The following is a 27,515-nucleotide window of genomic DNA, read 5'->3' on the forward strand; positions in this document are numbered from 1 at the left end:
CCTCCATCATTAAAGCCAGCAGGATAACATCTCTGAATCTCTTTCTGACTCTTCTCCCTCCCTCTTCCATATTTTAGGACCCTTGTGGGTACATCGGACCCACCTGGATAATCCAGGATGGTCTCTCCATCTCAAGGTCCTTTCCTTAATCACATCTGCACAATTCCTTTTGCCATGTAAGGGATTAGGACATAGATGTCTGAGGGGTGTGTGTGTGGGGAAGGGAATCATCCTGCCTACCACAACAACTGCACCAGACTTATCCAACAGTGATGGGAAGCAGCTCCACACCTCTCCAGGGTATCACAGATAATGCATCAAAAGTACTCCCCAGGGAGCTCCCCCCATCATGAGAGCCGTGGCTGGTTGTCTTCTTGGGAGGAGTCTAGTTCTGCCCGGGGGCGACTCGCTGGTCTTTCCACCGTGGGGAGGTGAAATGGTCTGGGCTCCCTTTAGAACTTGTTGGGTTTTGTAAGACAGTGTCAATTCCACCTCAGCTTGCTTGAGCATTCACATACATGGTTATGCACTTGGCCAAAAAACTTTCCTCTCACGGAAACCTTGAATTCCGTGCTGGCATACCACCTAGCAAATCTTGGTTGGAAAAACGTTATTTAAGGAGACCCACCCACCCGAGAGCTGGGCAGTCCAACCGCACCCTTCAACTGTCCATGGATTAAGCCAGACCACATCCTTTTTGGCCTAGGGTATTTGCTTTTGCTAAATGTTGCATTACTTCGGTGCTATTAGACTACATTGCAAGCACACCGTAAGAAAAAGCATCACAGAAATTGCATTTATTATAACCGTTTTGTTGGTGGATGTTCATTGCTTGTCAGCATACATTTCTTATGAGAAACCACAGAGAAAGATTCCCCCAGTCTTAAAACCCAGTACTAGTTATGGTTTTCCTAATAACTGGTTTATTTCCATCAAATCAACATTAGTGCACATGACTGATCATTTTTCTCTTTGCACAACTCACTGTTAGGAAGCAAGAGCCTTCAACAAAGCTTTAGCACATCAAAGCCTGCAATACTTGCACCAGCTTAGTTACCTACCCTCATTGTCCCTTTTCCCCAGTTCCTTCATCCGTTTCACATTTTATTTCTTACTGTTGTAGTGTCTGTGAGCTTAGGACAAGGCATGATAAGAACTGTTGTTATTTTCCAAGACTGTTTTTCTCTTTTGTGAGACCCATGTCCCTGATGCATTTCTCTTGGTTCCAAGAACAAACTCAAACAAACAAACAAAAAAATCAAAATATGAAACGAAACATCATCAGTGCCAATGTTTCAACATAGACTCTCAGCAGAACTGAGTCCAGCCCCGTTGTAAAGCCTGGCGCTTATGTCGATAACATGAAAACAGGCCTCTCACGCTTTGTATGCTGAGCACACCGAGCTCCTAAATGCCAGCATTCTAAATGGCTTGCTTGCTGTTAATAGATTCACTGGCACCAAAATCCATTTCTTTTCCGAGGGATATTTTAACTTTTATTGTATCTTTACTCATGGTCAAAAGACATTGGCAAATTTGCTAAAGTGATTGACGAGACTCCTCTTAAAGCATTCCTAAAGTTTCACGTCTTTGCCTTCACATTTTTGTATGTGAGCTTGTCTTCTTGGAAAGGAAAACCAGAAATGTGCTTTACACTATGTAGGGTTTTGGTAGTTGTAGAAAGCCAAGATAAAAAAAATCAATGTTAGTAGAACCTCCAGTGAAAACATCTTCAAGATACACCTAACCTAAGAGTTCATATCTGAGTTCATCAAACCACAGAATCCCCAACACCAAGAACCTATCACACCAGATACTGGATGGTGTATCTGGACCTTCTCTTTTTAATCTCTATCCCCATAAATTCCAAGACATAGTATGTATTCGATACATAATTGTTGAATTAATGAGTAATGTCTCCTACTCTCAAAGAGTTCTCCTCCAACCCCAGTAGACCATGATGGGAACACAGCACTTGCCATGGGGCAGGTGTGCAATACATATGGAGTGACTGGTACTGAGACCCATCCAAACCATGGAAGAAATCTCTGCCATCCCTTAGCTCCAGAGCAGCGATTTTAGTTTCCATTATTTCCCCCCTTGTCAAAAACACACCTTACAGATGACATCACATAGGCAACCACTCTCATGGGTAGACTTGGGTTAAAGTGTAATTCCTATTGTGCTAGGACAATCTCTGTCTACCTCGCTCCCACTCAAGAAAATAGATCAGAACACAAATGAATAAGGATGCCATTACTATGGGAAGTATCATGAATTCGTGGCAACTTATTGAAAAAGTAAATCATCCGCCATTTTGGTGTTTCAGATAATGTTAGTAGTACATGACTTATGAAGCGTCTCACAATGATTGACATAACAGCTCACTGAGATACCGAGAATGAGAGTGCTTCTCTACAGAATCCATCTCTGAGACACACTGAGTCCTAACACGCCATCTTGGAGACCTTTCCAAACTCCAGGGAAACCATTTCTGAGGCTCATCCTACCCCACAACGCAATCATCTGTACGAATTCCACCATCCGTGTGAGCTTCACCAGAACCATACCAATCATCCCTACGAATGGACACAGCTCACACAGGAATCTCATCATCAACTGGGTGTCACTCCACTTCCTCCATTCTGACCTTGGGGAGGAGGACTCACAAGCAGCCCACTTACCACGCCGCCGCCAGCAGAGTGTACGAGCACAGACATCCCTTCTCGGAGGTTGGCAACTTCAAAGAGCATCATGTAGGCTGTGACAAAGTTCACAGGGAATGCAGCAGCCTCGGAGAAGCTCATGTCATCTGGGATCTTGTAGACGAATTCCACTGGTGTGCAGACCACCTCTGCCCAGGCATTGTAATTGACAAATGCCATGACACGGTCCCCGATCTGGGAATAGGGAAGCACAGAGTTAGTGGAGGTTTCTTAATCTTTTCTGAGAGATTTCTCAAATATTCTTAAGAACCTGATGAAAACTATAGAGTCCTTCCCAGAAAAAAAAGAAACCCAAAACCCTCAAATATGCACACCCTCACCTCACCTGCCTTTCAAGGCATTTGTGGACGCTTTTTTTTTTTTTAAACGAGAAACCATTTTTTCCATTTATTTATTTATTTATTGGCTGTGTCGAGTCTTAGTTGCGGCAGGCAGGATCTTTCATTGCAGCACGCGAGCTCGTCACTGTGGCGTGTGGGCTTCTCTCTAGTTGTGGCACGCAGCCTTCTCTCTTCCAGTTGTGGCGAGTGGGCTCCAGAGTGCACAGGCTCAGTAGTTGCCGCACGTGGGCTTAGTTGCCCCGTGGCATGTGGGATCTTAGTTCCTCGACCAGGGATCGAACCGGTGTCCCCTGCCCTGGAAGGTGGATTCTTAACCACTGGACCGCCAGGGAAGTCCCTGTGGATGCTCTTGAAGTCCATCTGTGCAAGCTTCCCAGGGGCCATGGAAGCCAGGGACTCTACCCGTCTTCTGGAGCATAAATATATCGATACAACGTGCATCACGTCACGTGCCGTGGAATGTTAGTGTGGGAAGGTCATATTACTGATTCAGCCTCTCATCTGATCTCCCTGTTTGGGAACTGGGAAGGTCAAAGGGGCTAGGAGTCAAATCTACTCTCGGCTATTCTCTCCCACCCCATATAGATTCCCTGCCAGGTTAGTTCACTGTGGTATTTGCATCAGTGGATTACCGATAACATCAGATGTGAAACGTGGTCCATCAGAGGAGCCACGTAAATCTAAGTGCAGAAGACTGAACAAGAGCAACCAGGCTTCGAGTGAAATAGGAGAATGCCATCGGGTGTGAGGAATAACAACTAACGTTTATTGCACACGTATTGTATGGCAGACATTGTCCTAAGGCTGTCACATGCTTTACCTCATGATTAGATGAGGCAGGGCTGAATACTGTGTTTTTTTAATCAGTGGTTTACATAGCCAGACACCATTCAAAAAAAAGAAAAAAAGCAGTCTTCCCTTTAAAGTGGTTATAATCATATGCTAAGTTTTTTTCACAGCATATCATTATTAAAGGTAAATACAAAGTAAACTATCACTGATAGCTTACATGAGCTGCCAAGTGCTAGTTCAATTGAACCATTCTGCTATTTGATGTTAGTTGCTTATACTATAACTTTTAAATGCAATATTCAAATTGCTGTGGTCGTAGTGATTTCTCAGTAAATTAACGGCTTTCATATATGTGTGTTTTAGTGTATATATATTTTTATGATGGACTCCACTGTTTTATTTTCTTTCTAGTTTAGGATTTCTCTTTCACCCCTGCTCAAAAACAACAACAAAAGCCTCCTATGAGATGGGTTTTGTTACAGCCCCATATTACAGATGAATGATCATAGGTTTTACAGACATTTAAACTGAGGCAAAGAGAGATTAAAGCACATGCCCAAAGTCATGTAGCCAAAGAGTAGCTGTACTGGGATGTGAATCTAGGTAGGCTGACTCCAGGTACAAATAGTTAATTCATTACAACTAAGTGCTACAAAGGAGACATAAAGTTATATAAGGGTGTACAACAGGGGAACCTACCAAGTCTGGGAATATTAGTCTAACTCTTTAAATCTCAGTTTTTTCAGCTTTTAAATGGGTATAATATTAGGAACAGGTCCTTATGAAGATTAAATGATATAATATGCATGCAATCCACTTAGCATGGTGCATGTAAAATGAGGAAAGAACAATTAATGCTAACTCTTAAAAAGAACAGATTGGTTCCTCATCTCATGGAATTCACAGTTGAATGATCAAAAGCTAAATATCGACCCACTGAGTTTCATGAAGCAGAGGAACAGCTGTCTAATGAAGAAACTGATGGATAGGAGAGGCTGTCTCATTGGCAGTGAGTGTCCCAGTCTCTGGAAGCGTTAAAAACCAAATGATGATGTCAGGAATATCATCTCAGATGCCCTGGCTTGGACCAGAGGGTCTCTAGGGTCTAACACTGGCATCCTGTTCTGCACAGAATCATGCAAACCCAAAGATCCATAACACCACAGAGCAGCTGATGGCCTCCAGTGTCAACAGAGTGTATGACAAGAGTATTTCAGCCACCTTGACAGTGATGGTCGTGCCGTCACAGACCACCTTGACAGTGATGGTCATAGCCAGCCCAGCAGGGTTGACTGCTCCAGACTTCTTGTTTCACTATCAAAATGGCAAAAAGAGGATCAACCATCAGATCAGCAGCCCCAGTCTCAGAGTCCAGCGGTGGGGAACCTTTTTTTTTTTTTTTTAAACATCCGATTCACTTCATTACTTGATTCTGTTTGAAAAAAACGATATTAGTCCTGGGCGACTGAGCCCAAATTATTCCTTTACTGCTGAGCCTGTGGCAACAACTTTTCAAGGCTCCCTTGCAATCCATCAAACCAAGAGAGCTATTCAGCGTGTTGCCGTGTGGAATTCCACCTCCAACATGATTGAAAATTTTAAGTCAAAATTATAGAGGACCTATTAGTATTGGTTTTCTCCCAAATCACACCCTGACTGGAAAGCTGTAGGTGGCTACTTTTATTTGTTTGCGCAGCTGAAAGTGCTGGAGGAGGGTGGAGGGGGTGATGGATCGGTTTGACGACAGCAAGTCAGGGCTAACTAGCAGAAGAAAGATCACATATAAGGGAAACAATACGTACAATCAAGCACAGTGATTCCTCCCTCTAAACTAAGGCCAACAACATCCTTATCTGCTGTTACAGTCTAAAATGATGGGTTATTTATCCAGCGCTCAAGATGAATAGCGTGAACGGTAGGATCTTTTCCTTTGGGACCACGTGGAGGAGCGAAGAGCAGACCATAGTGCTTACGTGCAGCACTTTCAGGGAGAGACGGTGCTGCCGGGTGAGGTTAGATTGCTCACCTGGGGACAGAAAATGTAAAGTCATAGGAAAGAAAAGAAAAAGCGCATTTACTTCTCTCTCAGCGTTTTTCTGCCATGTTATCTGGAAACCACCGACGAAAAGGCGGATGAGCGGGATGAGATTTCCAGACGTTCATCGTAATGAATCGGGAGCGTATTGATCTTTTCAAAGTATCTTGAGGCTCCGAGGCACTGAGAGCTGAGCAACAGGCTCAAAATCAATTCCAGGGGCGTCCTGGCTCACCTTCTATAGGATTTTCTTCCTGTCTTAACTATCGCAACAGTTGCAGGCGGGGAGCAGGGGTGAAGAGCGTGGGATTGTAGGAAGAGTAAAAAGGCTCTGGTGATTTGCATCCAGCTTCAGCTGCTACTTATTATCTTTCTGACCTCATGGAAATTACTGAACCCTTCTGAACGTCATCTCTAAGGGGGTAACAACAGTATTTACCTTGCAGGCTGAAAAGCAGTAACTTCCCCATGTTTCTAGTTATGGTAGATTCTCAAATGTGAGGTCCCTTCATCTCTCCATGGGAAGCATTTAAAGTCGAGCGCGACCTCTTATGGCTGATTTCCACTGTTTTTTCTTGCTCCAAACTACCGCAATTTTGTGCAATTGATTTGCCCATAGTTTTTCAGTTTTTATAGACAAGATCCTACTTGATTTGCCTGATAATGGTAGGAAGGGTCATACATCTTTTCAGCGATTAAAAAATTTTTATTATGGGGAATTTTGAACATGTACAAAAGTAGTCAGAATAATATAATAACCCTTTTTATCCCTTGCCCTACTCCCCAAGCCGCCAACCCATAGCCAATTCTGTCTCATTGTCAGTGACCCCTCCCCTTCGGCTTTAAAATCTTCATCCAAAAATGCCACTTTCCCAGTGTCTGAAATAACGATTTATAAATGATCACTTAGATGCATCAGCTAAGTAGATATTTAAAGGAACCCAATTATAAAATACAGAGGCTACTTCTCCCCAACTTCTGCGTTTTGTAATTGACTTTTGAGCCTGAAGTGATGGGGAAATGAGAGCCACGGATAGAGAGAGGAGGGATGTACACTTAGTTAATCCAAGGCCAAATTCATAGCTGTATTAATTTTAATCTTATTAATAACAGTAAAAAATAAAATGAATAAAGGGGATGCTAAGGTTTCCCCTGGCCCCTTCACCAGACTGTTGCCAGGAGCAACAAGACGGTACATGAGAAACGCATGAGACATTTGGAAAGTCCTATCATTTATAACCACTGTTAATAAACCCAAATAATGAGACAATAACAATAAGACACGTTATAGATTATTTCAAACATATTTTGCATACTCTTTTATTATCTTAATGGATTCCAGATAGATATCATCCTTTCAGTCAGAAGTCAAGACATTACCTCGAATCCTTTAACGCTGTCCCCCAGAGCTTCAACAATCCCAGAACATTCAAATCCTGGCACCAGGGGCGTCTTGGGAGGGTTGTCGATATTCCCTTGTCGCACCATCAAGTCAATGAAGTTTAAACCACTGTGAACAGCAAACATGAAAAAAGAAATTCACAATGAGATCCGAAGGAAAGCACTGGCCTGACTTTTCTTTCCTTCCCATTCCCTCCCTCCCCCTGCTCCCCAATACCTCTCTCCTTTCTTCTTAAATTTTCTGACGAAACATGCCTAATAGTAATGTTACTTAGCTAGATGTCACCAATAAAGTAAAGCAATGATCTTTCTAGACAACTAATGCTTTCCCGGCCCTTCAAATGGCAATTGCAGAGTTCATGCTCTAATTCAAAAGAGAGTCCCTTTGCTCCCACTCAGAGCCTCCTTACTCTTATTTTAAAAGTATGTATTAACCAGCCTGGTCATTAGCTGTTCTAGCAGTTAATCAAGGGTAAAAAAATTACTAGGAAGAGGTTATAAGAAGACACATGGAAAGCAGCCAGACACAATGGCCATCCGCCATTCTATGAAAAACAAAGAGAAAAAGACCTAACCTAAAAGGTCTCAAAACAACCATCACACCTCAGCCATTCCATCGACTTACATGAGCGCCGAGCCATAAACGGTACCCATAATGGTGACTATGAGCCATTAAGAGACCACATTGGGTCCAGCTGCAGGAGGGTGACTCGAAGAAGATAGGTCAACGTGATGGACCAATGGGTATGGGAAGACTGGAGGGTTCATTTCAAAAACTTTAGTTATCTCTGCCTGAGAGAAGTCATTAGGTATTTTCTACAAACATATTACTTTTTTTTTTTTTAAACACCTTTATTGAAGTATAGTTGCTTTACAATGGTGTGTTAGTTTCTGCTTTATAACAAAGTGAATCAGTTATACATATACATATGTTCCCATATCTCTTCCCTCTTGCATCTCCCTCCCTCCCACCCTCCCCATCCCACCCCTCCAGGTGGTCACAAAGCACCGAGCTGATCTCCCTGTGCTATGTGGCTGCTTCCCACTAGCTATCTATTTTACATTTGGTAGTGTATATAAAACATATTACTTTTTAAATAAAGTTATCATTAAAATATATCAAAGTCATTGCCTTGGAAAACCACATACTTGATTCTAATGATGCTACCAATGCTCCGAACTGTTGGATTTTTTAAAGAGCTACGATTGGGAATTGCATTTAACACCCATGAACTAATCAAGCGGGAACACATATCTCACTCAACATGTATTTTTTCCCACCAGCTGTGGTTCTAACGTACTGCCTGTTTTCATAAGCTGCCATCTAAGAAAGACACGGGTTATAGAAACCAAACTCCTCGGTCTGGCCCAAGGCCCATTAGCTTTTTCAAGTAAGAGATGAACTCTTTCTTAAACACAGATAGCCCATTTCTTCCTTGGCCTCTTTGGAGCCAAGGAAGCATCTAACTCTACCTACATCCCCTGGTCTCTCCTCATCAGTCTCACCCATAAGGAATGGATGAGGGCAAGGAGGGTGACTTCCTTGAAAGATGGGCTCAAGAGTCATCCCTTTCTCTAGGTTTTTCTGGACACAAATGAGGCAAGATTCACATATTGCCCCATTGAAGTATCTCTAACATGTGCCTCTTCTGAAGGCAGCTGCATGCCTCATATTTCTTTGCTTCCAGAATACCTGGCATACATTATGCCCACAGCAACACAGTAGGGACTCAAGCAACATCCACTGAATGACGGAATATTCATGAATATCCAAAAACATGTGCTGCCAGTTTGAGTACTAACTCCTTTTTTTTTTTTAATTAATTTATTTATTTTTGGCTGCGTTGGGTCTTCCTTGCTGTGTGCAGGCTTTATCTAGTTGCGGGGAGCAAGGGCCGTTCTTCATTGTCTTACACGGGCTTCTCATTGCGGTGGCTTCTCTTGTTGCGGAGCACAGTCTCTAGGCGTGCAGGCTTCAGTAGTTGTGGCTTGTGGGCTTAGTTGCTCCGCGGCATGTGGGATCTTCCCGGACCAGGGCTCGAACCTGTTTCCCCCGCATTGGCAGGCGGATTCCTAACCACTGCGCCACCAGGGAAGTCCCTTAACTCCTTTTAAAAAGCAGCCAAGGGATGCTCAGAGTCATGAACACATTCCTGAAATGTATGTGTAGACTTCCAGAGGTCCTGCTTTGATGGTTAACAGTTCTTAGGGTCATTTATTAACCAAAACGTTCTCCAATAATGTGGCGAGTTTTTTAAGAGCTCGGGGAGATCTGGGCACAAATCTCAATTCCATGACTTCTCCCTGTGTAACCTTGGGTCGGTTACTCAACCTCTCTAAGCCTCAATTTCCTTATCTGTGAAATGGGGGCTATGGTAGCACCCATGCCACAGGGTTGTTAATAAGAGTTAAGCATTAAGAATGGTGCCAAGTACATAGTAAGTATTCAATAATAATATTTGCATCTTCTGTTAAGACGAAGGCTGACGTGTGAGATACATTTTAGGAAGATTCCCATTAAACAAGAGTTAAAAATAGTTTCAGAGCTGAAGTGGGAAAACTTCAGGTATCTGTAAGCTTCACTTCTGTGAAATAGCCCGTTTTCCGACACAATCAAATAAATGAAGCATCGCTGTATAACAATAAAAGGAATTTCTACGTCGCAAGTCAAACACTCCATCTCATTTCACGCATATTTCAGCGCACTGTGTTATATCCTCTGTGTGAAAACTTAGGATTTCCCAAGCCCCTGATGGAAAAATGCCAGAAGAAATGACTTGACAGTGCTGTAAACGTTCCAGCCCCCTGGAGAAGGCTTCGTCCTAGATGCCTGTTAACGCTGCTCAATAAGGCGGCCTTCAATCTCCATCCAGCGTGAAGTGGGCCCAGTGATTGTAAACGGGGAGCCAACTACTTGATTCCAGCGAGAAGGGCTAAGACAGACCTTATAAAATCCTGTAGCATCCCATTTTGTCAGTGAGGCGTGCAGTGATTCTGTCAGGATCATGGAGAATGCCAACCAACTTGAGGACAGAAACATGAAGGAGGTGTATCCCAGGGGACAGGGGATGGGTCAGTGTTGGTCATCTCAACACACAGAGGAGGTGACCAGTTGTTAATGAAGTACCCTTATGTGACGCATCAGACCTGTCTCATGGTGCCCGCCCACACGCCTCCTCCTGGTATGGACCTATCCAGCATTTACTGAGGGTTCAATTCGTGGCAGAAACTGTGCTAAACACTTCCCTTTTGTTATTTAAGACTCAATGACACTCCTACGAGGTGTGAACTATCATACCCATTTTTTAGATGAGGAAACTTAGACTCAACAGGATTAAGTTACTTATGTAAGGTCTCATCTTTAGAAACTGTCAAAGTCAGGATCCGAATCCAAGCCAAGTCTAGAAGCTGAGCCCTCACAGATGACGCCCTACTCCGTCTTTAAGGGAGCGTCACCCACTGCCCTTGACGAAGGGGTACATCCAAGGGGCCATGTTTATGACTTCTTATCTCTTTGCCCGCTGATTGCCCCAGTGGTGGACCCAGTGTTGGAGGAGTGGCCATTCATAATCTAAGCAGGAGCCCATTCAGTATAAAATAAATGAGCTGGCCCAAGAACTGGATGCTCTCTCAAAAACTATGAGTTGGGAAACATGCATCAAGAGAAAAACTTAGTACCAGAAAGGATGTCAAAAAAATAGAACTGAGCTGGGTCACAGAGCCAACCTAACAGGCTATACCAGGGTGAGTTATACAAACCTCACTGCTGAGTTATCAAGGATGCAAGGGTTCAGTCTCTACATGTGGTGAAACCCAGCCCCACATGCCTCCTGCCCTCAAATATCCAAGAGTTCCTTTGATACTTCACGCATGTCTTTATAATAGAGCTCTTGGTTGGGTTATGTGTGTGGTCTCTATCTCATGAAACCAAAATACAAATTAAAACAAATACCGTAATCAATAACCCTAAATCACCCACTGGACAGCCATTACTGACCTCATTTTTTTTCTTTTTTCAAACAAAACCAGTAACATTGTTTTGAGATAATAAGTTCTTTGCCCAAGGCCACACAGACAGTGAATGGTGAACCCATGAACTTAAACTTGGATCTGTCAAACACTTTTTTTCCCCAACACAACAAGAAAACACAGGGGCACATCAAGCCATACATCATCATAATTATAGTGTCCAGTATTCGCTAAGATAATTTGATTTTCACCTGGAAATTTTGAGGGGGTAGCAATGACTAGGCCTGATGACTCAGGCCCACATCAGGGGTAATTGTCAAATGTCTCTCCTACCTAATTTTTCCATGGCTCTTAAACATTTGAGAGCATTGCAAAAAGAAACAGTGCTGCAAAGTGCTTGATGTAATGGTCTTCTAAGTAATCCTATGTTTCTCAAATATTGGTATAATTATAAAAATAAGGCTGTTTTGTTTCCCTCCCACACTAAATTATTAGTCAAATAATAGGCTTAAAGTGTTATTACTGAGACTTAGCACCCTGAAGGAATGAAGGCTGAGGTATGAGAAAGGGACCCTGAAAAACTCAAAACACAGAATGAGGAGGTACAGGGAAATTTGGAGGCAGTCTCTTTAAAAAATAACTTTCATTTGCATAGCATAGTGCAGTTTATAATGTGCTTTTATACACATCTCATTAAACCTTGTAACAATCCTAGAAAGGCAAGAAGTGCAGATATTATTATTCCCATTAGATAGATGTGAATGTTGAGCTTCAAATAAGAAAGCTGACTTGTCAAAGACAACACAGTTAGTCCATGGCAGAGCTGAGACTTGAATCAAGATCTTCAAGCTCCTTGCTTATCGTATATCCCATGACACCATGAAATCTGCAACGCAAGTAAATTCAGTGTTACTAAAATCAATAATTTCAAGATTCAGGGGCAAGAAGACTAAGAGAAAAATGGTGGAAGGAAACAGACGTAGGGTGCATGGGTTCCACTTCCTGCACTGCCATCAGTGAGCTGCGGGACCTTGACTCGGTCTTTGAAGCCCACTTCCCCCCCGGCCCCACCCCAGCTCTCATACTCTGTTTGCTTGATGGTTCTTTATCCTGTGGGCTCTGCTTAAAATATTATCAAAATCAAAGCTGAGGTAGAGAGGAAGAGATACTTGGTGGTCTTGGTAAAAGACACTGACTTGCAATGCTCAGATTCTATCTAGAAGCTGAAGGAAGGCAGGCTAGCCTTGGCGTCTGTACTTTGTTTTCTATTATCTATGAAGTGATGGATGTCAACACTGTAAAGTCTCATGAGAGATGTCTAGCTATTTTCATTTTATGTTCTACTAGACTCAACAAATGTTGCTCACTTGATGATGATGCTACAGGTTAGGTATTAAGGTATGGACCATTTTCATCTCCATTTTGTTCAGGAGGATGGTTAAGCCTAAAGAAGATGTAGTACCTTGTCCAAGGCCCTATTGTAGGTACCAGAACTGGGGTACAAGCCCTTTTTATATGGCTTCACAGTTTGAGTTTCTGACCACTAGGCTGTCATTCTGTTACCTACAAACCATGGCAGGCTGCTGTGTATTCTTGTCCCCAAAGCTCTGGCTTGGGCTCTGTTCATTTCCGTTGGATATGCTAATAATATCAAAGAAGACAAAAGTTATTTCTTTTTTTATTGAAGGATAGTTGATTTACAGTGTTTCAGGTAGGCAGTAAAGTGATTCAGTTATACATATACATATATGTATTCTTTTTCAGATTCGTTTCCATTATAGGTAGGTCCTTGTTGTTTATTTTATATACAGTAGTGTGTCTTTGTTAATCCTAAATCCCTAAATTTATCCCTCCATCACCCTTTCCCCTTTGGTAACCATAAGTTTGTTTTCTGTGTTAGTGAGTCTATTTCTGTTTTATAAATAAGTTCAGTTGTATCATTTTTTTTAGATTCCACATATAAGTGATATCATATGGTATTTGTCTTTCTCTTACTGACTTACTTCACTTAGTATGATAATCTCTAGGTCCATCCATGTTGCTGCAAATGGCATGATTTCATTCTTTTTTATGGCTGAGTAGTATTCCATTGTATGTATGTATATGTGTATACATATATATGTATCTTCTTTATCCATTCATCTGTTGATGGACATTTAAGTAGCTTCCATGTCTTGGCTATTGTAAACAGTGCTGCTATGAACATAGGGGTTCATGTATCTTCTCGAATTATAGCTTTGTCTGGATATAGGCCCAAGAGCGGGGTTGCCGGATCATATGGCAACTCTGTTTTTAGTTTTTTGAGGAACTTCCATACTGTTCTCCATAGTGGCTGCCCCAATTTACATTCTCACCAACAGTGTAGGAGGGTTCCCTTTTCTCTATACCAGCATTTATTGTTTGTAAACTTTTTAACGGTGCCATTCTGACCAGTGTGAGGTGATACTTCATTGTGGGTTTGATTTGCATTTCGTTGCTAATAAGCAATGTTAAGCATCTTTTCATGTGCCTGTTGGTCACCTGTATGTCTTCTTTGGAGAAATGTCTATTTAAGTCTTCTGCCCATGTTTTGATTGGGTTGTTTGTTTTTTTGATATTGGGCTGCATGAGCTGTTGGTATATTTTGGAAATCAATCCCTTGTCGGTTGCATCATTTGCAAATATTTTCTCCCAGTCTGTAGATTGTCTTTTCGTTTTGTTCATGGTTTCCTTTGCTGTGCAAAAGCTTATAAATTATTTCTTAAAGGACACCACTAAGTGGATGACAGAAGAATCAGCCCAGCTATAGTTTATTAATTTTCCAATTTGAGATAAAATTGGCCCAGTGAAGGATTTAGCAAAGAAGAGGCAAGTAGGTATGGAGAGGGTCCCCTTTTATTTTCCAGGTGAAAGGAAGGCAGGGATGGCTCATGGGAAAAGATTTTAGATCTCTTGCCATCTTGTCCCTCCCTCAGATCATCAGTATCCTCAGCATTGACCACAGGAATCCAAACACTCAGACCATTACACAAAGAATTGTATGATGAAAATCTTCCTCTTCCGGAAGACTACTTCTTTACTGATGCAGCTCAATAGAGCCCAATCATATATTTCGATTTCACACTCAATAGAAATCCCTAATCTTGCCCCATCATTGGTTCAGTTGGGAGATACATGGCCAAAGAAACAACCTTCAGAAACCCACTGTTTTACTTACTGAAGGGATATTGTTGAACATAATATTTGTTAAAATATACATTCTCTTCTTTATGAAGACAGGGAATTTTTCCTCAAATTTCAGTACAAAGGTTGTTTGTGTGGCTCATACAGGCCCAGTGCAGTGTAGAAACTGATTATATTTCTTTCTTTGCATTGGCTACTAGGAAGCTCTGAACCAAATTTGTAGCACCCCTCCCTGCACACTGCAGAGCTTTCTGGCATTCATTCTCTATGTTATCCTAACACTCAACTTCATCTTAACTTTCTGAATGCTTTGGAGTTTCCATTAAAAAAAATCTTAAACTCTATTAGATTCGATCTCAAACTTGATTGTGCATCAGAATTCACAGGAGTACTTGTAAACACACAGATTGCTGGGCCCCATCCCTGCGTTCCTAACTAAGTAGGTCTATGGGGGAGGTCCAAGAATTTGCATTTCTTTCTTTCTTTTTTTTAAAATTAATTAATTTATTTATTTGGCTGTGTTGGGTCTTCATTGCTGCACGTGGGCTTTCTCTAGTTGCAGCAAGCAGGGGCTGCTCTTCGTTGCGGTGCACGGGCTTCTCATTGCAGCGTCTTCTCTTGTTGCGGAGCATGGGCTCTAGGTGCGCGGACTTCTGTAGTTGTGGCATGCGGGCTCAGTAGCTGTGGGTCACGGGCTCTAGAGCACAGGCTCAGTAGTTGTGGCTCACGGGCCTAGCTGCTCCGCGGCATGTGGGATCTTCCCGGACCAGGGCTCGAACCCGTGTCCCCTGCATTGGCAGGTGGATTCTTAACCACTGTGCCACCAGGGAAGCCCCGGAATTTGCATTTCTAACAGATTTCCGGGTGATGCTGCTGCCCCTGGTCTGGGAAGCACACATAGAGAATCGCTGCTGTGTATCTATTTCTTTTTAAGCTAGTTCAGGCTGTCTTTGGAATGAGGCAAGGTAAAAATTAATAGATGATGATTAAATAGATAAGAAAATGAAAAGCTCTCTCGTTCTCTAGGGCCATTGAGTTTTTTGATCCCAGTCCAAAGAATTATATTTACTCTTGTTGAATGTGGTCTTATTAGATTAGATTCATCATTCTGATTTGTCTGGCTCTTTCTTGGATCCTAATTCTTTCATCCAAAAAAATTGGCTTTTCCTCCTGGATTTGTGTCCTCTGAAAATGCAGTTATCATGCCATTGATTTTTATGTCTAAATTGCTGATTAAAATATTGGATAGCAAAGTCAGTCCCTCCACTGCGCACCTCATCTCATCTCTTCTCGCTACTCCAAACACCACTCCAGCAATTCTCCCATCTCTTCTACATCATCACTGCTCCAGTCTCCACTACATGAAAGCTAAGCAAAACGTGGTCCATGCACGGATGCCGGTCTTTGAACTAGTCGCTGTCGGTCGGGAGAAGATGTGTACAGAAATTGAGAGTAAGCATTCAGAAACTTTTAGAAGATTTTGACAGAGTAATTTTGTTTATTAAAGTTAATCATTTAAAAAAAAATGTTGGATAGGCTGTCACGTTCCAGGTTACTAAGGGTGTCTGTGAAGATCACAAAAGATGTCATGGAGGGAATTCAAGACATAGGACCAGCTGACATTTTTTTTTTTTTAAATTATTTATTTATTTATTTATTTATTTATGGCTGTGTTGGGTCTTCTTTCTGTGCAAGGGCTTTCTCTAGTTGCGGCAAGCGGGGGCCACTCTTCATCGCGGTGCGCAGGCCTCTCACTGTCACGGCCTCTCTTGTTGCGGAGCACAAGCTCCAGACGCGCAGGCTCAGTAGTTGTGGCTCACGGGCCTAGTTGCTCCGCGGCATGTGGGATCTTCCCAGACCAGGGCTCGAACCCGTGTCCCCTGCATTGGCAGGCAGATTCTCAACCACTGCGCCACCAGGGAAGCCCAGCTGACATTTTTTAAGTTTCTTTAAATCATGACCTCTATGATTCTCTGAAACATCTCCAAGATACTTTGAATTCATGTTAAACAAATACTGTATTAAGATCATGAGCCTCACTCTTTGTGAGCGATGGCAGTCAGTACCCTCCCTCAACGGCAATAATTGCGGACCACCTGGGTGCAGGCTGACCAAGTTTCAAGTATAATCATTCTGGGTGCATGTCAGGATCATCGTGGTGATATATATATTTTAACGTGTACATCCTGGCTCCAGCTCTGAGAGTCTGTTTCACCCAAGCACACATTCTCACGTGCCATCAGCACTGAGAAAAATTGCTCTCAGTAGCCCCAAATCAGCTGTTCCCACAAAGAAGACTGTTCAAGAAGAGATGGACCCTTTCTGAGATGGGCTCTCATATAGGGCTTTGTGATGGTTGGGGGGGTCCCCAAGAAGCTAGTAGATCTCTAGAAATCCCCATTCTAATTCCTCAAGTGATGGGGCATGGGGAGAAAAGGACTTACTGGTGGCGGGTCATTGTAGTAGATAACATTTATGTGGTGCATGCTGTGTATCAGGCATGGTGTTAAGTGTTTTATAAGTGTGATATTTAATTTTTCCAACAACCATAACAAGGCAAAGAGATACACGACATTACCTACATTTCACAGAGAACAAAACGGAGGCGCATCAAGGTTTACAAAGCCAAGGGATGGAGGCAAGTGATGTCTCCAGAGGCTACTGCCCTTTGCTTTTCTTCTGAGAGAGCATCACTCAATTTTCCCAGTTACAAAGAGGGGACTTCTCGACTCATCTGTCACATTGAGCACTTACTATATCCTGAGCAGACACTTAGTATTGGATATCCACAGTTAACAGGGGGCTCAACTTCTCATGGGGAAACAGAATCATGAAAACTGCTCACAATGCGGCATGATGAGTGGTTTTACAGAAGTGTAGCTAGAGAGCTCGCCCGGTCACCAGGAGATGGGCTCACAGACAAGGTAAACATGGAGTCAAAACAGTGACCCCCGGAAAGGCTTTCCCAAAGAATTGTTAGCTTTGCTGACACCCTCTGCAGTCACCAAAGCTAAATTTAAATCCTTAGCTTTTGCTTTCTGGCTCCTCCTCAAGTGGGTAGCTTCATCTCCCTGAACCTAAGTTTCCTCATCTCAAAAATGAGTTAGTAATACCCTCACCTTTTCGGGGGTTGGTGTGGATAGCACGTGACGGTACGTGTAAAGCAGAGTGCCTCACATACCGTAAGTGCTCAATAAGTGTGAGCTGCTATCATCGTCATCACCACCATCACCACCACCACCACCACCATCATCATCATCAACACACAAAGAAGGCATCATAGGTCACGCCCCCTGGGAAGCAGACTCTGAGACTGAGGTTTGCATGCCAGAGGGTTTATAGGGAGTTCTCCAGGGAACACCTGTATGGGGGTGAGGGGAACTGGATTGAGTAGATGGAGAGGTTGAAACACTGATGTAGTAGTAAAAAGGACTCAATTTATCCACGGAAAGTTCTGGAGCTAGGATGGTCCCTCTAGTTATGATGAATCAAGGCAAGGTGACTGAACTGTTTACCCTTGCATCCACTGGTCATAGGATGAGAGCCGCCCCCAGGGAGGGGATCTGATCTTGGGGAAGGATGCTTCCCTCTGCTGAGGGCAATTCCTCAGGAGGGACGCAGCTGCGAACCCTCAGCAGCCATCACTCCCTGTAGCTGGGGGAATGAGCACCTCAGTCCTAAAAGAGGGTTCTGGGTAGTGTGCCCCAGTATCCACTACAAGAGGGGTGTTGTGATCTTCCTTTATTGGGTTTTATTCCCCTACAGGCACAGAGCAGTGGTCACTGAGGGTGAGTATTTATGGAGGTGTCCTTTGTACAGTGGTCCCTGAAGAGGAAAGGTCTAGGGGTTCTTATAACCAATGCTGGGAAGGCAGAAAGGAGGATGAGATCTTTAAATTGGGACCCGAAAGAATGAGAGGAAAGGGAAAGGGAAGATTTGTAGAGATCAAAGCGTTAAGGAGGAGACAAACTAAGAAAAAAGAGAAAGGTAAAGGTGGATGAACCATCAAAACACATGCAGGAGTTGATCTTAAATATTCTCATTACAAAAAAGAAATGGTAGCAAAGTGATGGGAAGGAGGCAGCTAACAGGACAGTGGTAATCATTCTGCAATTTACAAAAGTTGTACACTTGTGCACTTTAAACTTACACCATGTTAAGTGTCAAGTGTATCTCAATGATGCTGGGGGAAAGAAAAAAAGAGCCTTTTACAGGGTTTAATAGACAGTTTTCACTATGAAAAAATATACATGCAAGGTTGGTAAATTGCTTGGGGAAATCCATGAAAAATCGTAGCTTGGGGCTTTCTAGGTGTCTGCAAGAAGGCGGGAATCACAGGATGCTGGAGAAGACCCGGACACCAGGGGGAACATGGTCAAATCCCACGTGGGAAGTCTGGGATTCCCTCTGCTTGGTGAACATCCACAACCCAGCATCCATGGCGGCCTCTCCCAGAGGCTCCTCATGTGAGGCTTTGCTCTGAACAAAAGCAGCCCCGGAAGCTGTGCTCTTCCGCATTCTGCTCTTGTCTCGCTGCTGCAATGTTTATCAAAGCATTGAATTCCCAATCCAAGTCGGGCCAAAGAAGTACACGGGCCAAAGAAGTACACGTTTGAGTCATTCCCTTATGTTCCCAGAATGGAAGTTTTCGTTTTTGTTTCTTCACTGCAGCTGATAACTTGAAAACATCTAGGACCATAGGCATTGATCTCAGAAAATCTTGCTCCCAATTCTTTTTTTTTCTTTTTCCTTTCTTTTTGGCTCTAAGTACCTATTTTATGATCTCAAGACTGTGAAAATAGGCTGATACAAATCTGCTATGGAAGAATAAACACTCTTTGTCAGAACAAGGAGAACTTTCATGCACATCTCAAATGGCACCTTTCATTGGGGAACAGCCAGAATTGTCCTGGATGGACCTTAGGAGACAGAAGCCACCTGAGCTCTATCAGGAGTTGGAAAGAGTGTGTTATGACAGATGCCGAGAACAATCTAGTGGTTACCAGTGGGGAGAGGCAAGGGGGAGGGGCAAAAAAAGGGTGGGGAATTAAGAGGTAAAAACTACCATGTATAAAATAAATAAGCTACAACCCAGGGAATATAGCCAATAGTTTACAATAACTAGAAATGGAGCATAACTTTAAAAACTTGTGAATGACTATGTTACACACCTGAAACTTGCACAGTACTGTACATCAACTATGCTGTAATAAAAAAGGAATGCAAAAATAACAAAAAACTATAGAAAAGAGGGAGTAACCTCTGAACAAAGAGTTTTGCTTCTGCTGAGATCTTCGTCAGCTAGTGTGTAGACTACTCTTCAAATCCTCAACCAAGAATAAATAACTGAAAACTGACATTCACATTGACTAAATAATTTGAAATGACATGTAAGCAGAAGAGACAGGAGAGAAATTTTCAACTCAAAAATGTTCGACTCCACCACATTTTCCAAACAGACTGACATGTTTGATGCTAAAACATAGCATGGGATAGAGTTAAGAGCCCGAATTCTAAAATGAACCTCCTGGTTTAAAAATCTGATCCCTCTACTTAAAAACCAACCAACCAACAACAGCAACAAAAACCTCCACAAAAAAACCAGAAAACTTTCTGGTTACAAGTACACCGTTTTCCTTCAGTCCCCAGAGAGAATAAAATATAAAGAAGATAAGAAAAAAAAAAAAGCGTGTGTTCTGGTTGCTCAGACTCCCTTCTCCCCCGTCGCTGGCCATGGCTCCTGACAGTGGTCCCCTTCGTGTCTGGCTCCACACGATCCTGCTTACCTTGTTTAACCATTATTTTTAGATGTGAAACATGAAGTTCTCTGACACATCTGATGTTTTTCATGATCTACCGCTTTACTTACTAAGTAAATAATGCTGTTGTTGCCCAGCCCAGATCCCTTTATCTACAACATAGGACCTGAATTGTGAGGGCAATACAGACTGAGCTATAGTGGTACAGGTCTGTTGTTCCTCAGAGACAGGAAAGATAATTCCGATCATACGTCCACATTAGTATTCAAAACACATCGGTAGTATTTCAAACATGGAACAAAATGACCAAGGAGATACACTGAGAATCTAAATTTCAAGAGCCGTTTTCAACAGAAACAGAAAAGCATGGCATGAGTGGGTCCAAAACAAGCTCTCCTTGATGCCAAGACTGACCCCTTGATTTCCGGACCTGGAGTTATTTATTTACTCTCAGCATCTCCTGGGGACACAGCAGGTATTTATTCCTAAGAACGTTCTTGAAAAGGTTAAAACCTCTGTGGTCCAGGTTAGATGTTGACGGAGTCATTGACTTCAAACGGGTGCCTGGCAGTGACTGGTTGTGTAGAACATTCAAACTAATTTAATTTAAATTCAACAGACCTTCCATGATTTGGGACTTGGCTCAGGACTAATGTTACAACAGTGACAATGACACCTCTGGTTCCCAAGAGTTCAGAGATCAACAAAATAAATGACGTCACAGTATGACAATTCCCCAACAGGCAGTGGGAGACGGGTCACAACTAGCACAGGGAGGGCTGTTACTAACTCACTTTGCAGGGGTCATGGAGATTCCACAGCTAAGTGTCACTTAGGCATGGCTGCGCCCTTTGCTTCCATTCTCCCAAGCTCTCCAGCCTCATCCCACCTCTCCATGAGGGGAGAAAGCCTTATGAGACAGTGCACAGCGCGTACGGCTTGACTTCTCACTGGAGCCCCAGAGGGGCAGGGTTCCCACAGAGAAACAGTCCATTTTTGCTGTAACATGACAGCTGTCTCCTAAGTCATTGCTGCTGATAAAAACTATGCTGCCTAAAACAGTTGTTTCAAGGGGAAAACGAATAAGGTAGACTAGAGCAACATTGTCCAAAGAATATTCTGCAGTGACGGAAATGTTCTGTGTCTGCTCTGTCCAATATGGCAGCCACTAGCCACGTGTGGTTACTGAACACTTGAAGTGTGGCTAGTGTGGGTGAGGAACTGAACTTTTAATTTTACTTAATTAGTATTTAAATTTGATTAGCCTTTATTAGAGAAATGTGAATCAAACCTACCATGAGGTACCACCTCACACCAGTCAGAATGGCCATCATTAAAGTCTACAAATAGCAAATGCTGGAGAGGGTGTGGAGAAAAGGGAACCCTCCTACACTGTTGGTGGGAATGTAAATTGGTGCAGCCACTATGGAAAAACAGTATGGAGGTTCCTTAAAAAACTAAAAATAGAACTACCATATGATCCAGCAATCCCACTCCTGGGCATGTATCCAGAAAAGATGAAAACTCAAATTCAAAAAGATACACGCACCCCAATGTTCATAGCAGCACTATTTACAATAACCAAGGCATGGAAGCAACCTAAATGTCCATCAACAGAGGAATGGATAAAGAAGATACGGTATATACATACAATGGAATATCACTCAGCCATGAAAAAGAATGAAATAATGCCATTTGCAGCAACACGGATGGACCTAGAGATTATCATACTAAGTGAAGTCAGAAAGAGAAAGACAAATACCATATGATAAATCGCTTATATGTGGAATCTAAAATATGACACAAATGAACTTATTAACGAAACAGAAACAGACTCACAGACATAGAGAACAGACTTGTGGTTACCAAAGGGGAAAGGGGGTGGGGGAGGGATAAATTAGGAGTTTGGAATTAGCAGATACAAACTACTATATATGAAATAGATAAATAACAAGGTCCTACCGTATAGCTCAGGGAACAATATTCAATATCCTGTAATAAACCATAAAGGAAAAGAATGAAAAATAATATGTATATGTAAAACTGAATCACTTTGCTGTACATCAGAAACTAACACAACGTTGTAAGTCAACTCTACTTCAATAAAAAAAAATGAATTAGCCTCAGAAGGAGGCAGTAGCACAGTCACTACCCTGCTGTCTTCCTCATGGACTCTGCGCAATTCCAAGGCAGAGAGTTTGCCTTAAAATCCATTTTTTCCACGTTCTCTGCTTAGCCCAGGGTATATTCTAGCCTTGCCAACGATGATTCCTCCACTGAAGGTGTAAGTAGGAAAATACCGAGGAGTGATTCAGGCTCTTTCCTTCCTTCTGCTAGAGGGAATTATTGGTTGGCAGCCTTGTCCTGTAGCAAGGGGAAAGCTGAGAAGAACAAAGACCTGCTTGATTGATGTGCTTTGGGAAGAGCAAATATTTATCCTAGAAGATAAAAGAATAGATGTGAAAGGTGAGCAAAGACAGATGCAAAAGGCCAGAGAGAGCAAGGGCAGGGGCTGAGAATCTGGGAGAGTTTAAAGAGCACAGGGAGAGTCTGGAGGGAGCAGGAGGCATTGAGGGGATCTAAATGGGAAGGGAAATTTTTTGAGAAGTTTTTCTCCATTGCACGGATGAATCCAGCTTTGGTGTTTTCTAAAGGACTCAACAGAATTTGACAGTGCTTCTCAGTTATATTGGAAACTGGGTTTCTATTCAAGGGTGAATCATGCCAGCTAAATCTAGGATACAAAAGGAAAAAAGAATAGGAAAAGGAACAAAAAATGTTAAAAGAGCAAAAAGAAGAAGTCAAGTGTCCCATAAACGCTGTTGGCTGAGGTCAGAGATGTGGACTCAGTGGGTAAGGGGGTGCAAATTGCCTTTGCTATTTATTTCCTATGAAGGAGCAGTCCCAGGGGCATGGGACGTCTCCTCTGCGGTCAGACAGAAATGTTCTCCAGGATCTGAAAGCAGAAAGGGCCGTCTTTGGGAAGGTGGGCACGTTTTTAGCTGTATTACGCATCCTGGGTTCTGGCTGAAGAAACGTTGAGTCAGAGTTTATTACAAGGTCCCCAGTTGAAACAATTTTATTCAGTTTAGCTGGAGGATACAGAGAATCCAATTACGAAATCATTCAGACCAATCATAGGAACAATGGGTTTAATAGCTCCCCATTAGCTGATTGAACTATGTGTAGCATAGATAAGTGAAAAGCAATTCTTTCTGATCTTAGACAGGGATCTTTTTATTTTTTATTTTTTCAAGTCTGTTACTTGATGGATTGTCTATTTTAAGAAGCAGGTATGTCTGCATTGGGAGGAAGGGGAGGAGGCTTTGTAGAGTGCAGTTTGAAAGTTTCATCAGAGTTTACTGTAGAATTTAGAGTGTCTGAGCCCCACTATGTATCTATTTGGATGAAGAGTAGATAAGCCTTCTGGGGGAAAGAGAAAAACTCATCCTAAGGGTAATCTGAGTTGGAGAACAGAAGCCTAGATGAGGAAGCCTGTGGCAACGCAAGAGGAAGGTTTGACTCTGAATGTGGTGTTTGGTCCAACTCAGATTGCCCTTCAACTTCAGGGGCTTGTGTCTAGGACTGCGCAGTGAAGATTGCCCTTCAACTTCAGGGGCTTGTGTCTAGGACTGCGCAGTGAAGAGTGGGAGTGAAGTTTGATTTCAGCAAACCCTGGCTGAAATCCCAGCTCTCTTTGTCTTATGAGATGTGTGATCTTTAGCAAGTTCCCTTATTTCTCTGATCCTTTCCCTTCATCTGGAAAATGTTTGGTATCATAGAAATTTCTAAAGAACCTTTAATATGGTGCCCATGGCACACAGAAATCACTCAGTAAAGGTCATTATGATAATAATGATGATAAATAATTAATGACAAGAGTGTCATTAGCTCCAAACAGGAGGAGGATTAATACAGAAGGTAGCATATGCTGCTTTATAACCTGTATTGGGTGGAAAGGGGACCACAGCCTAAGCAGAGGGCCAGGCTCCACCTGGGATGGAGAAGAAATGGGGAAACATGCTGGGTGGCTTTGGACTTTGGCGGGGAGCAGCACAGAGCAGCAGGAGAGGGTCACAATCAATGGGGAGCCAGAACTGTGTTTCTGAGCATCCAAGCTACACCCCCTAAGAAACCCTTGCAACTATCTGGGAAGTGTTGAAGGTGGGGGGCCTGATACCTAAAAAGGAAGGTAGGAACAGAGTCATGGACATACTGGGTTTTTTTTGTTTTTTTGTTTTTAATTTAATTTATTTATTTATTTTTGGCTGCATTGGGTCTTTGTTGCTGCTCACAGGTTTTCTCTACTTGCGGCAAGTAGGGTCTACTCTTCGTTGCGCTGCGCAGGTTTCTCATTGCAGTGGCTTCTCTTGTTGCGGAGCACGGGCTCTAGGCGTGCAGGCTTCTGTAGTTGTGGCTCGTGGGCTCCAGAGCGCAGGCTCAGTAGTTGTGGCTCACGGGCTTAGTTGCTCCGCGGCATGTGGGGTCTTCCCAGACCAGGGCTCGAACCCGTTTCCCCTGCATTGGCGGGCGGATTCTTAACCACTGTGCCACCAGGGAAGCCCAACATACTGTTTTAAAAGGGGCTTTTTTTTTTCCCAATAGCTTGAAATATTTATTCATTTACTTTCCAGTTTTATTGAGCTGTAATTGACACACTGTATTAATTTAAGGTGTACAACATGATTTGATGTGTGTGTATCTTACACAAGGATTACCACCATATGTTTAGTTTAGTGAAATATTGTTTGAACACCCAGGCTGGCAGGGCCTGGCGTCCCCAGGTGTACAAGCATCGCAGGAACACTTGAGTTCAAGTGCTCTTGGAATAACCATCATCAGAAGCAGCACACCGGGTTCTCTCCGAGAGCCCTAGCCTCCGGTCCCCCATGGAGCTGCCTGGCAATACGGAGGAAATTACAGAGCATCTTGAGAAGTCAGAGGCCCACATTTCCCAGCCTCGGGAAGGTAGTTATTAGAGGGTTCAAAAAGTGATTTCTAGGGGCTTCCCTGGTGGTGCAGTGGTTGAGAATCCGCCTGCCAATGCAGGGGACACGGGTTCGAGCTCTGATCTGGGAAGATCCCACATGCCGTGGAGCAACTAAGCCCGTGCGCCACAACTTCTGAGCCCATGTGCCACAACTACTGAAGCCCGCACACCTAGAGCCCATGCTCCACCACAAGAGAAGCCACCGCAATGAGAAGCCCGCGCACCGCAACGAAGAGTAGCCCCCGCTCGCTGCAACTAGAGAGAGCCCGTGTGCAGCAGTGAAGACCCAACGCAGCCAAAAATAAATAAATAAATAAATTTATTTTTTTTAAAAAGTGATCTCTAGTTTCAAGAGAACAGACTGTGTCAAGGAGAAGTAAAACTCTCCAAAAACATAGCTCCTTTGGTATTCTTTCAAGTCCCCACTCAAAGACCTGCGTGCTGGAGAGATGTAGACTTTTGTCAGAGAAAGCTGAGATGGCAGAGGGGAGGCTGAAGGCACACTAGCATGGACGGGCCACTGTTTGTGTTAGGAACATCACATTTACAAGTGACACTGCTGCTTCTGCCAAAATGTACACTAACAATTTGGGGAAAGTCGGTAACATTGGGCTGGCCAAAAGGTTTGTTTGGGCTTTGCCATAAGATGGTACGGAAAAACCCGAACGAACTTTTTGGCCAACCCAGTATATTCACTCATTCCCCCAAACACTGATTGAGCACCTACTGTTACCCAAGCCCCAGGCTTGGTGTTCATCACTTAAATGAGAACAGAGAGAGTTTCTGGAATGTCCAAGACGACCAGAGATTTAAAAGATGATGGGCCTCAAAGTTGAAAATATTATATATGTTATTTAATATGATTCAGTAACTTGGTGCTGAGAGATGTAAAGTCCCAAGACAGGGAATGGAGCTGCCTTCTCCAGCACCCTGCCTGATTCTTCACTTTTCCTGGGTGAAGAAGCCTCTCCTGTCCCCCATGATGACTGCCGTTTTGATCAGTCCAGTGTGTGTCTTACCTGCGCCATCTGATAACTGCCCTCCGTTCCATTTAGAGTATCTACCCCACCCCCACCCCGAACACACACACACGCGCGCACACACACACACACACACACGCTTCATCAGCTCCTGGTGGGGCTGTCAATCACGAGGCTCCATTCTTCTAGGTCAGAATAGGACAGAATGGGGCACAAATGTGGCCAATCACAGCACCTCACTCCCTTGGGCCAAACAGAGAGAGGGACATCCAGGGGCTGGGATGTGTGATTCATGAAGGGCCAATCAGATTCCTTCCTTGATATATGAAAATTGGGAGAACAAAGTTCTCTTTGCATTGGGGCTTGCTAAACTTGCAGAAGGCAGCTGGGGCGAAAGGCCGCCATCTTTCCAAGTCTCAAGAAGGCAGCTCATTGCAGTAGGAGCACATGAAGCTAACAGATGAGGAGAGAGAAGATAAAAGATGGAAGGGTCAGGAAAGGGGAGAGCCTAGAAGTCCAGGGACAAGTTCATCATGACAGTCACCAAGGCTGAAATGAAGGAAAGAGAGGTCAGAGCAAAAGTGACTGGTCTTCTTTTTGAAGATCCCTAAGCTTGGCCCAGCTTCTGGAACACAGTAGGAGCATGATACATTTTGGTTCCATCTCCTCTCTTGTTCCTTCAGGAATTCATCTGGATCTTCTTGTTTACGTCATGCCACGGTGGCACATTCTGTCCAGGCTACTTTTGATGTTAGGGTCTTGTACCCTTTGGGGAAGACATGTGGAATCTGAATAGGGACTCCATTCAGAAAACTTTATGACACATGGAGGGACTTTCTAATGTCCTATTTTTTTGCATCTCCTCCTTACCACACCATTAATATATATTAAACATACACTGTACGACAAGGACTTCATTCATTCAACAAATATTAAATATACCAACATCATTGCTAAATACTTTAGACATGATCTCTCTTTTGATCCTGACACACACAAAATTATCCCATAAGGACTATAATTATACCCATATTACAGATAAGCAAACCGAGGTTTCAAATGAGTAAGTCATTTTCCCAAGTTTATAGAGATTGCTAAAATGATCAGATTCAGAACTTGAATCCACATCTGTTTCACTTCAAACATTAACTCTTTTATAACCAAAAGCATCCTGCCTCCCATCCAGTTTGGGTATTTAGTCAGTGCCAGCCCAAGAAATGAATCATTATCATTCTTTTCACAGAAGATAATTACCCTGCAATGGGCTCTGGGGACTACAGGTGTTTGGAGAAGTCAGGAGTAAGAGGACCCAGTGCTTTAACTTGCCAAGGGGGTTCTGTTTGGGGAACCACTGACTCGC

At 43.1% G+C, this 27,515-nt stretch overlaps 1 protein-coding gene and 1 non-coding gene across 3 annotated transcripts in view; one reads left to right on the forward strand and one right to left on the reverse strand.

The window, feature by feature from the left end:
* The window catches only part of VAT1L (vesicle amine transport 1 like), a 154,682-nt gene that overhangs the window by 117,210 nt on the left and 9,957 nt on the right, over positions 1 to 27,515 (reverse strand). For both annotated transcript variants that reach the window (XM_007182601.3, XM_057533908.1), the window contains exons 2-3: positions 7,275 to 7,404; positions 2,685 to 2,900 (exon numbers count right to left, since the gene is read on the reverse strand). In XM_007182601.3, coding sequence (XP_007182663.1) covers positions 2,685 to 2,900; positions 7,275 to 7,404 — 346 coding nt within the window. The remainder of the gene's footprint in view (positions 1 to 2,684; positions 2,901 to 7,274; positions 7,405 to 27,515) is intronic.
* On the forward strand, positions 3,904 to 4,054 carry LOC114238003 (small nucleolar RNA SNORA15). Its single transcript, XR_003623447.2, has one exon. It is a non-coding gene; the product is annotated as a small nucleolar RNA SNORA15 (small nucleolar RNA).

Source organism: Balaenoptera acutorostrata, chromosome 19 (genome assembly GCF_949987535.1).
Source record: "Balaenoptera acutorostrata chromosome 19, mBalAcu1.1, whole genome shotgun sequence".
NCBI classification, from domain to species: Eukaryota; Metazoa; Chordata; class Mammalia; order Artiodactyla; family Balaenopteridae; genus Balaenoptera; species Balaenoptera acutorostrata.